At 49.3% G+C, this 12193-nt stretch overlaps 1 protein-coding gene across 5 annotated transcripts in view; it reads left to right on the top strand.

The window, feature by feature from the left end:
- The window catches only part of LOC119436898 (acyl-CoA Delta-9 desaturase-like), a 129977-nt gene that overhangs the window by 105936 nt on the left and 11848 nt on the right, over positions 1–12193 (top strand). For all 5 annotated transcript variants that reach the window (XM_049660093.1, XM_037703934.2, XM_037703933.2 and 2 more), the window contains 2 exons: positions 10232–10427; positions 11469–11599. In XM_049660093.1, the coding sequence (XP_049516050.1) occupies positions 10232–10427; positions 11469–11599 (327 nt within the window). The remainder of the gene's footprint in view (positions 1–10231; positions 10428–11468; positions 11600–12193) is intronic.

Raw genomic sequence — 12193 nt, 5'->3', positions numbered from 1 at the left:
GCAGTCACGGTGGTGGCCCGCAATGTTTCACGGGCGAGCGTGCGCTGCGAACGTAAGCAGCAGATTCCAGAAAGAACTATACCGAGCGCTTCGCGGTGTTTCAGCGTGCCTGTTACGCGCTCTTCGCGCTTTAGAGCGTGGCAGTTCGCGGCGGCGTCTTGTGCCCAACGTAGATTCCGAGAGGGGTGGCGTCAGTGCACGGCATTTCGGAGGTGCACCAAAGTTTGTAAGGGTACTTTTAGTTTATTGTTTCGCGACAAACAGACGGCGCTCGCCGTGGCGGGAAATGAGACCAACGTGTTCTCAGCAGAACTGAACTACTAAGGCATTGCCGTTGGTCTATCGCTTCAGTAAAACGCTGACGTCATTTCAACTATTGAAATTCATCTTCGCTTTCTGCATAGATGCCCTGCTTTCTCGTGAAAAAGAAAAACAAAAAGAGTGTGGCAGTCACATCTCCGCCCCAAGAAGCAAAATAAGGGAGAAATTAGGAAACCGTGCTCATATGCGTATTATAGACTAGTCTATCGGGCAGACATGAAGAACACGCGCGAATATTGAATACCAGCTCAATTCTGTCTTACTGACGATGCGCGAGCCTGTCGATGCAGTCGTGGCCGACACCACGTTAGCCGCGAGAGCCAGCTATGGAGCGGGGCTTGTAGGGGGTCGCAGAACGGTGGCGCAGTAGTTTCCAGTCACGCATTTTTTATGTTTTGTTTCGTTACACTGAGCTCGATACATTTTATGCAGCCGTTTTCCTTTCCGGGAATCCACGTGTGAAGGCGGCTCGCATAAGGAATAACTGCTTTTCGAAAGAAAAAGACGAAAGAAAACGAAACGCCCTTGCGACTCGGTCGCAGCCGATTCTCACGATGCGAAGGGCCGGCCGATTCACACACCTCCCGCGCGAAGTGCGAACGTGCTAGGAATGTTTCGCATTGACCATTAACTTCACGTAAACCCTCTTCATCTATATTAAAATCGTACTTCTATATATATATATATATATATATATATATATATATATATATATATATATATGTGTGTATATTACTGACATTGTATGTGTAAGAGTTTAAAAAAAACCTGACCTAGTTATTACAGACACAAAGGCGCAAAAGAGGAAACGAAATGCTGTCATGTTTGGTCAACGTTCTTCGCGCCACCGCCCTAACTTATCAGGGATTATCGTGTGATACAAATGAGCCAAATGCGGTCCTTTAGCAGTGCGTACTTCTTACCTGTCATGAAATAATAATTAGGGCTCGACGTAAACGAGCTGGTTGCGTATTGATTAGGCTCCCGTTGGGGCCTAACGTGAAATTTTTGTTTGCTCAATGCGAACTTCAGTTTTTTTTTTTTTTTTTTTTGTAACGTTAAGGTAGCAGATGCAGCTCTTTCATTGTAGTTAGTTTGATGTTTGATGGAACAGCGGGGATAGAAAATGAGGATACCAGCCCAGAATGGTCAGCCTGAATCTCGGTGCTCGAAGCGCGCTCACTTTAGATAGACGGTCCTGAATAAGTTCTTTCGTTTTTATTTTTTTTAGCGCATTTCGAAGCCGTGGCAGGGATTAGCATCACCACCGAATTCGTGTCGGATTGTGCGTTGCAAAGCAAAAAGCAGCTTTGGTACGCGCACCCGAAGCCGCTGAAGGGCCCGTCGCTGCCTCCACGCGCACGCTGGGCTGATGTAGAGAACGCTGCAGCCGAAATGCGATGCACGCGACCGAATTGGAGCGAACGAATACAGTCGGTTGAAGCGGAGTCATACCGGTGCTCCCGTTATACTCTGGCGTTAGCCTGACCCCTCAACGGTTACATTATCTCGACTCTCAAAAGACGGTCACTCCTCCCCGAACGCACCCAAGGCGAAAGACGTTTCTTCGGGCATTGTGTTGAACCCCCGCGGCATTCTTCTTTTGCGTCGACGCGGCGGCGTCGCCACCTCTCGCTAAAATAGACTGACTCAGTTATTTATTTTATTTTTCTTTAATTCTGGCGATTTACTACAAGGCATATGTAGTAAAAAAAAAATGACCAAAAGGGGCAAACAAACGTATGCAGGCCTTTTGTGATGCACGTACTAACGCAATGAGTTATCGCATTTGTTGTCCGCTATCCAGCGGATTTCGCATTCTCGAACATCGGGCTTTAGTTCGGCCTCTCGACAACCTTGGACCTAATACCCTGAGCACCACGGCACAGCGTGATGCAAGTCTTTTTTTTTTTTTTTTTTTTTTTTCACACGGCCAGCTATTTGGATCACACTCGTGGTTCCGACAGGCTTCGCACGTGTAAAGCTGCACGTAGACAGTGAGTTCATTATTGCGCTAGACGGAGAAATAAACAAAAAAAAGAAAAAAAAAGAAATGGAAGCCCAGAGTGTCCCACACGCGAGTCCATCGAATAGGTGGACCTCTCAGCTGCGTCCTCGAGAGCGCAGTAAACTGGCGACAGTATAGGAGAGAGGAGATGGATGGAGTTTGGTGGTGGGGCCATACCGCGTGTGGATCGCTTTCTGGCGCTCAGCCAACAGCGGTCTCGTGATGAGAACGACGCGGCGGCGTTGAGTCAGTCCGTGGCGCGAGGAAGGGCTCTCCGCTTGCACGCGGCGATCAATCGCTGGGCGGCATGCCGGAGGAAGGGGGGTGCGCGTTCCGACGGCACTTCCTCAATCGTCGCGTAGAAATTCACGATCGGCGAGCGGACGCACCGAGGAGCTCCACTCTTTCCTCCTTTTCTGTTTTCTTTTTCGCCTTCAAGGTAGCAGCGCGCTATGCGCGACGCCTTGCACGTAGGTAGTATACATATATCGGCGGACCTTAGGGGTGGAGGAAAACGAAAAATTAAAGGACAGATTGTCCTCCTCGGTGTCCTGTCCACGTGGAAACGCTATATACTGTGCCGCCGGCATGCAATTGCGGCGGCGTCGCTTTATGCGCGCACGTGTCTCCCGGATTACGTTTTCGAGGTCTTAACGTTTTACGAGGAACACACATGGGGCTCACGATATGTGTGTATACGGCCCGACGTTTCGTTTCGCGGCCGTCCCATGTAAGCGTCCGAGAAGGCAACACTGGTTTCCCTCACTGAGTCATGGAATAGAAAGAAAAAAGAAAGATACTCAGGCGCGCATAATATTTAAGCTGGACGAAGGGCGCATTCGAAATCAATTAGCCACGACGGCTGTCGCAGTGTACGAGGAAGGAAACGCGCCACGCATTTTCTGTGTCGTAAACGTTCGAGCTGTGAAAAAGAGGTAGGCGCAAGGTAGGAGGAGGGTTAAGGTCGAACAGTTAGGCGGAAGAATCGCGAAGGCACGTCAACGCGCGAAATATGGGGTGATACCCAGGTTTCATCAAACCGTTTCTTGCAACGTTTCTGCGCGATTACACATCCCGAGGCCTGATGCTCGGTCATCAACAGTCATATGCGCTGTAGTGGACTCGAGGCACATTCTTTCCCTTACTGTTCTACGCGGGATTACCACGTTAGGGGTGCATGCAGGGTGCCGCCTTGGCTGCCTTCGAGCCGCTAGCCAGTATGCACCTGCCGATGGCTCTCGGAGGAAGTATCTGAACGCATAAAATGGGAAAATCCGAGCGGCGACAAGCTCGGCACTAACCGGATTTGTGTGCCCCGCTTGCCATGATGAAACATTGGTCAAACAAAAAGCAAAAATAGAGCTGTCCAATGGTTTGTACAAGAAAATACGCCAGTCTTGTGTGGTACAAAAAGGACGAAAATACATTGTCTTTTGTGTGTGTCTGTGTGTTTTTTTTTTTTTTATACCGCGGCGAAAGGGCGTCACACATAAAGCTCCTGACCACTCCATGAAGTGCGCAAGGAGTGCGTGTTCGCAACCGTACAGGAGCGTGTTTTCCGCTGCAGATGAAATGTGAGAAAAAAAAAAAAAAAACGATGGTTGGGGGGTGTCTTTGCCACACTAACCAGTGCTCTAAAGGACGCCAGGTAGGCATCACTAACGCCTGGCCAGCTGTGCCGCTGCCACCATCGAAGTACTGCAGCGCGGGGGAAAAGCAGACACGTATTAGGCGCATAAGCTGCCTATGACTGGCACCAGCTGCGAAGAAACAACAAAAGGACAGGACCTGCGCGAATGCAAAGTGTCTGTACGCACGTAGCGCGCAAGCGGAACGAGGAAGGAATATCGCCGGTGTTGGGAGAGTATGCAGCTGTTTGTCTGGGGAACGCCAGCGCGTCTGTAATCACCGACCACGCACGGTGTCAGGATGGCTTTCTTCTTATTCTTCCTGCGCGCATTTTCTCTGTCGCTCGTCGTCGAGAAATGAATGTGCTCGCGCTTTTGGGGTACCGCCCAAGAAGAGTAAACTCGCGGTGTCTTGTTGCCCTTGTCGTCATCGAGATGAAGGGTGTGCGCATGCAGAGACACATATTGTGTTGTTGGCACATCCACGTACGCACGCTGACACCTAGACCCGGCCTAGGCGGGACAACTCGGCGATTGGCTTGCTTTAGCGAGTAGGTGCTCATTTGTGTTGCATCATTATAATACATTACATAAAAGTAAATCATATTAATAATTTAAAAATAACGTGAGAAGCTTTCTCCGGCATTGCAGTTTGTGACCTACAGCCCTTTGCAAAAGTTCTCAGGCTTCTTCGCGGGCAGTCACGGCTGTGCTTGGCCCTTGTAGTAGGCCTTCTCAGGCCCTTCTGGCACTACAAGGCTGGCAGAAGGTGATCAGCACGAGAGTGCTTCTCACCCTCTAAGGTGGTGTAGCACTGGAGACACAATACGAACGCCATTGAATGGTCTGAGTCTGCTCTGGTCCCGCAGAAAGCCGTTGCTGCGTAGTGGAAGTTCGTCGGTTCGATAAGCACTGCCACCGGGCCCACACCGGTAAAAATCGGTACAGGCGTCCCGGGGCATGTTACTGTGCTTTTTCTTTTAACCGCTCGGGGAGAACACCTCAGTCACAACCCTGAACTCAGACACTCGTTGAGAGAGAGATAAAGAAAAGCACTGCGATAGCCCCTTGGTAAAGCATCCGTGCACCGTAATCTGGAGGAACTAGGGTTCATACCCTGGATTCCACGTTGAACATACCATCGTCTGCACTGGTTAGATATCTCTTCTAGGCTTGAGTTCCTTCCCCAGTCACTTGCATGTCTTTGAGGAATAAAAAGAAAATGAAATGGAAGATACTACCGACAAGAAAATGCATAACCGCTGCGGGTCTTTTGACACGTCGGGATTAAGAACGGAACCATTACTTCCGGAGCTTCCGAAGTTTGGCGACATTGTGAAGGAGGGTAATGTGTGCGATGCTGTTGTGATGTATCCTTTGCTTCAGGGGCGCTGAACACATCAACCATGCCCAGCAGACGCGCTTTCCGAGATATTCGAATTTTGCTAGCCTCCGCTATTACATTAGTGTGCCTATAAAGGAACGTCTCGCGTTGCAGAACTGCAATGCTACTCGGCATTCTGGAGCTTTCTTCCTCGCCCCAAAGCGCTGCAGTCACTCGTGCTGCGCAGACCGACCATCGATACGCCGTTTCGAAGGAAAACTGCGCGGCGGCGCCACCGTCTACAGAATTTGTGAATACAATCGCAATTGTTACAACCATCTGCAGTGAGAGCAGCGAAGGCAGCAGTCTTACTGTCGGTTCATCTCACCGCTGCAACTATAAAACAATACAAAATATGCTAAACAGCTTCGTCTACTGGAGGCCACGTTAAAAAATGATCTGATGCGTCGAATGAACGGAGGAAGTAGCAATTGCGCAACTTGTGCTAAGTGTAAGGCGGGGCAAGGTATTTTTCCCCGATTTTTTCTGCCGAGGAGCCCACGTGGTTCAAATCAGTATGGTCGCCAGAGAGGGGCACCCGCCGGGGTGGCTCAGTCAGCTAAGGCGTTGCGCTGCTGAGCACGAGGTCGCGGGATCGAATCCCGGCCGCGGCGGCCGCATTTCGATGGAGGCGAAATGCAAAAACGCCCGTGTGCTTGCATTGTAGCGCACGTTAAAGAACCCCAGGTGGTCAAAATTAACCCGGAGCCCTCCACTACGGCGTGCCTCATAATCAGAACTGGTTTTGGCACGTAAAACCCCAGAAAGAAGAAGATGGGCAAGGCTCATTTTTATACCCACCTCAACATATCCATGCTTCTGTAACAGACAACACAGTTTTGATCGATATACGGTCCCGCGCGTCGGTCTCTCGATGTGCGGTGTGCAGTACGCAACGTAATACCGCGAAAAACATCCTTGTCAGGAACGTGATTGACATTCGGTGTAAGCATAAGCTCACGAAAAGACATGCCGAATACAAGTTTGTTTGTTTAGTTGTGCAGTTTTTTTTTTTTTCAACGCAATCGGTGCATCTAACACGCGGATTTAACTGCCTTCACCTCGCTTCTCGCGTCAGGTCGGTATAGGCCTTGCTCACGCGTGTCTGAAATATCGATGTCACCTCGCTTGGCATTGGTGGGCCGTTACGTGCTCAGTGAGTGCTCCAATTTTACGAATGCATACCGACGCTTCCGATGCTTAAAAAAAAAAAAAAAAAAAAAAACGTCTATTTAGATTCACAACCTAGCAGAAGTTTCCCCAATCTCTGATAACCTCGCCCAATGACAAAGATGGAGGGATAGCTCAATCTCAGGCTGAGGCCGGCGGAAGCTCCCCCCCCCCCCTTTTTTTTTTTTTGTTTTGTTTACCATGACCGCATCAACATCAACTGTACGATTTTCACTCCCAGATACATTTTCCCAGGGGAATACATTTTTTTTTTGAAAAATTATATCTTATCAAATGCCCCATACATTGTTACCGCATACCAAGAATCTACTTTTGCAATGGTATAAATATACGTCCCATGAAAACTTCACTTTTGTACGACATTTAGAAAGCCTTGAAGCTGAGCGGAAGTTAGCAAAAACAAAGTGTTTGACACTGAAAACTGTGATCGCTCATACAAGAAAGAATGATTACGATGAACGCAGGTGAATGATGCTGAGGGTTGGACAAAATCAAAATACCAAATGATTGGCACAGTAAGTGAACGTTTTATGCTTAGCAATTTAATAAGAAGAGTTGAGAGAAGAATTATTTTACGTGTGGAAAGTTACGAATCACGGCCTGTTTACGGTGGGCGCAAGTGTCGGAAACGAGTGTATGCTCACAGCGCATACACAAGTTAATAATCCACTGCAAGCATTCGAGAGAATAAATTATTCTTTCGTTACTTCCGGCGGAGAAAGGCACGTCGGACATCTCGGCGTACATGATAGCGTCTTCATAAATATCATCGTCCGTAGCAGTATACGTAGTATATTGGACTGAAATAATGTAACATTGAGTACAAAGGGGATTATGTTTACGCAGTTTTTGTTTTCTTGCCGCCAGTATACCGAGTTAACAAAAACAAGTCGCGTACATTTCATAAGTAAGTCACTGCGCATATTCGGCCTGCCATGCTCACATGTACTTTTATTCTGACCTTAGGCCGCATGCCAACACAGGCAAAAAAAAAAAAAAGAAGGTCATGTACACAAATGTGTACACCGCGACTCTATAGTGAAGGAGCTAATCAGCGTGGTCGGAGGCTTGTCTGGTATTGAAAGTCGCTGGTGCTGCGGAAACACGCCGAACGGCACTGGCTAACGCGCTGCGGTCTTGGACCCATTTAGTAGCGTTGCGCAGCTCAGCGCAAGGTCGCGAGTTCAATCCCGTCCGCGGCAGCCGCATTTCGATGTGGATGAAATGCAAGAACACTCGTGTGCAGGTGCGCGTTAATGATCCCCAGGTGGCCATACTTATTCCGGAGACCCCCCCGCACTAAGGCGTGCCTCATAATCAGATAGGGGTTTTCGCACTTAGAACGCTCGACTATTATTTAATTTTTATTTCGCAATTTCAAATTTAAATTTAATCAATCTTTTTTAAAAAACTATTGACACTTCGCCACATAATCGCTAACAGCAAAAGTAGCCAGGAAAATTATTCGTGGTGTCAAACGGAAGAAGTACGGCGAAACGGGAACTGGCGGGCGTACGTGACATTTTAAGAGTAGGCCGGCGGGGGAAGCTGTCCTTGGGGAACCACTGCCAAAGGTTGCACGCTCGACCTTGCTCTTCGCACTGCGGGAGTGAAAACGACACGTTCGTACACGACCGGGGTGTCTGAATGCCACTCTGCTCTGGTTGAAGCAAGAAAAGCTAAGGGTGGTGTACGTGAGGTGGTAGTGTTGGTGAGGGGAGTGTCAGTGGGTCGGTCGGTCGGTCGGTAATGCGGAAGTCATTTACTGCGGAGGGGGACAGCGAGCCCGTGCTTGTCATTCTCTCTCACACGTATCACGACACGTGGTTACCGCGACAGCCATCGGCTCCTGTTAATGGAAACAGTTTCCCCCGTTAGTGGAAACCGCTTTCCCTGTTAATGGAAACCGTTTCCCAAGGTTGGTCGGCCAACCGGAGGTTCCGTGTAGAGGGAGAACTCCCTTTATGCCCTTTAGTTGCGCTGTCGACTAAAACGACGCGCAACTAAACGGAAAACGAGTATGAACGCGCTTCGGCGTGTTAAGTGTGTTACACGACTACGAGAAGCGTTTATAACGATAACAGCAGCATAGTAGAATTGCTCCGTAGCCTGCAAATTTTCGGATATTGCAGTAAAATAAGGGGGATAAAAAAGAGTGCATCGAAGGAGGTCTAGCGGTCTTGGTCAATGCATTTCTGCAAGTAATTGGAGTAGTTTTGTGACGCTCTGGCTTTCCATTTGCAGATTAGTTGACACGCCCTCTGCCGCACAAACCAAACAAGCCTCCCTACTAAGGGAAGACACTCCGCTTACTGTATCCGGAAAAGCGTCCACGAACTGTGTACCGACTTGCAAGAAAGGCAAAAGGGGGACGAGCGACGACCTCTGTGACCGTCGTGTTAAGCGCTCACGTCGACATGCCGGGCCCAAGCGAGGAAGGAACGGACACTCACAATGCTGCCGACAGTGCGCCTTCGGTTGGGACGACGCTTTCCGGTGAATGGGGAAGTCGCGAGTTCCGCAGCCCCGCTGCAATTACTCGTCAGCAAACGGGAGGCGGTCGAGACAAGTCCTTTCTCCAAACAAACTCGCTAACACATTTCGGGCCCCTGTCGCACGTCGAAGGAGCGGGAACGTCGGGCTCGCTCCTTACGTTACGCTCCCTCTCACCCCCGTCACTGCATTGTTCGCTCCCTCATTTTCGACCATCCTCTGGTTTTCACTCTACTTCTTCTGGCTGCGAGGGTGTCAGACTGGGGTTCGGAAATGGAAAGTGCCGAAACCAGCAGAAACCCAATTCGTCGGTTCTCACTGGTTCCTGGGGTTGTCTCTCTAGCGGAGCGACGGAGTGGTTCAGTTACGTTTCAAGCAGTGTCGCAGAGAGGACCGGGACCGTGGAAGTCATAACAGGACGCTGGCTCCTTGCGCTGTCTCAGCTGGACATCATGTGCGGCGAAGTTTACGCTCGAGTGAGATTCGTTGTTTCTTGAGATTTCTGTATTCCATCTACTGCACTTACGAAGGAAAAACGCACGCCTGACCATGGCAGGCCGGAGTGCGTTACAGCTTACTTTCACTTGAGGACGCAACGGTCGACGTGGATAATGGGCGTCGAATAATCACGGTCACCTGGCTAATGCGCACGCGGTGCAGCGAATATTTGTTCTGACCCTGTCACGCTACTGGCGCTCACTTTTTGTTGGTGTTGGTGTTGTGGCTGCATGACCCCTCCTTGGTCGACAACATTGCCGCTGTGATCGATCGATGGCATTGCGCGCAACATCGCGACCATACGCGTTAATTAATAAATAAATTTTTGACGTTTTACGTGCCAAAACCACGACCACGCAATGGCCACTGGGCTACCGCGGCGCGTAGTATACACGTTGGTTGCTTATGTGTTCACGAATTACCTTGCTAACGCGGATTTCCAATATCTTAATGCAGCGACCATGTCGAATGCCTGACTGCCCCTGTACGCCGCCGGCAATGCGTAGTGCACGCTTTGTGATTATGCAAAAAAAAAAAAAGTATTGACATTGATGTGGTATCCTGTCAGAACCGTGTATCGAACACGTGTAACATCCGTGACTCATTGTAAGAGCGTTGTTGAGTGAGCTCACACGTCACAGACGAAACTTGTCGGCGCCGCACTGTCGCTTGCAAGTACTTACGTGCACTATCACTTCCGCGGTGCAGATCATCACGTCCCACAGCACAACAGTCCAGCAGCATCAGGAAGTGCAGAAGGAGTCCGAACAAGCCGCAAAGCCGGCCTTCAAGACTGAGGTGGTCTGGCGGAATGTGGCCGTGTTCGCCCTGCTGCACTCCATGGCCTTCTACGGGCTTTATCTGGCCGTGACGCACAAGGTCAAGTGGCAGACGGCGATCTTCGGTAAGTGTCTGCGCTGCTTTGGTTCACTGAGGACTCAGCTGCTAAAGCTTTCGAAGCTTTTGCTGTGCGATCGATTCCAAGTGTAGTACGTACGTGCAAGTGAGCAAAACGCAGGCGAGATCTGCTCGCTTGAATTTCGCCTTGAATTCAAACTTCAGGAAGAAAGCTGATTATATAGGCAACATAGCGGTATGTTTTAACCGAATGCTTTATTATCGGGGAGACTACTGCAAAACAGTTCTTGTCGAACTCGGAAAAGCCTAGAGTATTTTTTATACACATTTTATTCTGCTCCATGTTTGCGGGTGTAAGTTGTCGCGAGAGTGAGCTTGCGAGCTTGAAACGGGGTAGTACGGGCTCACCGGACATTTTCGCAACAGTGGTAAGTGCACTCACATACAGATCGGTAATTAAACGAAGTAGGGAAAGTGAAGAAAAAGAAAAAAAGAGAAAGAGATTATTGTATAATTTTTGCTTTCTTCTCAATAACCTCATGCTGTTAAGTTAGTTTTCTATAGTGCACGTAGTAACGGGAGGTCTCGCGCACAGTTTTTTGACTATGAGACCTCCTTGTGTATTTAGAGTAATCTTTGTGATGTGTTTTTAAGGTTTATTAGACCTTCAAAATTGAATTGAAATTGAAATTCTGTATTTCATAGTCATAACTGCGTCACAAGATATACTCGTTTTCTGAATTTCAGTAACCGCACGGGCGCCTCTTTCTATCCTCGAACTATAGGCACTGCATTCGAATTGTCCATTGTTGTTCTTGACGACCCGTCTTTCTTTTGTGTGTGTTTTTTTCGCGGTATACCCATATATCACTAGAGGATAGTAGACATGTGTGCTTACGACATCTTGTTGTGAAGACAGCGTTGAAACACACAGGTAATAAGAGAAGACATACTTTTCTGAGCTGCCTCGTATGCCTTAACGCTGTCGTTTGCCTCCTTTTTTTCTGTCTGCTTTTTATTTTCTTTGTTCAAGCTTTCTGATGCCCCTCTTACACATCCCGCTCACGGTTCGCACAACTTCTTGCAGCCTTCGTGTGGGGAATCTGCGCCGGCCTGGGTGTCACGGCAGGAGCGCACAGGCTCTGGTCTCACCGCTCTTACAAGGCACGTTTCCCGCTCCGGGTGGTGCTTATGGTCTTCAACTGCATGGCTTGCCAGGTGAGTCTCACGAGCACAGTTAGTGCACCACGCACGCACGCTTCATGCAGCACGCACACAAGCAGATTAACGCGAGCCGGGCCGTTTATCTGATCTCCACACGGCATCCAACACGCGGCTTGGCATTCCCACCTCAGAAACACGCACGCAACGAAGCAGAACAACCCGCTGTGAACCGACGCTATACCACAGCGGTCAAGGCACTGTGCTCGTGATCCGAGGGCCACGGAATCAGGAGCGCAGCGCCTGCTCTCGCCGTTCAATTTGGCCAAACTATAGGATGGCACTGCCAACGCGTTCGCATTGCCTGTAGTGCGACGTCGATGGTCATCCGCGGCAGCCGGCGCTGCCGCGTACGATAGATGAACGTTTTACGTGATCCGCACTTCTAGTATATGCTTTGCAAAGAGCGCATTAAGTGTTAGCTGACGCTGTAGGCTGAGAGCGAAAAATTAAATGGAGTTTCAGTTCTTCCCGTGCGCAGAACGGCCAACGCTTTTTCGTAGGTATGCGAAGTTTCCTTTCGCGGACGCCAGCCATTTATGTACGCCATTTTTAACGCTCCTGTAAATATTAGAAGCGCCTTGACTAAAC

This window comes from Dermacentor silvarum, chromosome 1 (assembly GCF_013339745.2).
Source record: "Dermacentor silvarum isolate Dsil-2018 chromosome 1, BIME_Dsil_1.4, whole genome shotgun sequence".
Lineage (NCBI taxonomy): Eukaryota > Metazoa > Arthropoda > Arachnida > Ixodida > Ixodidae > Dermacentor > Dermacentor silvarum.
Note: the sequence above shows the minus strand (reverse complement) of the source record. Positions and strands in the feature narration are given on the sequence as shown.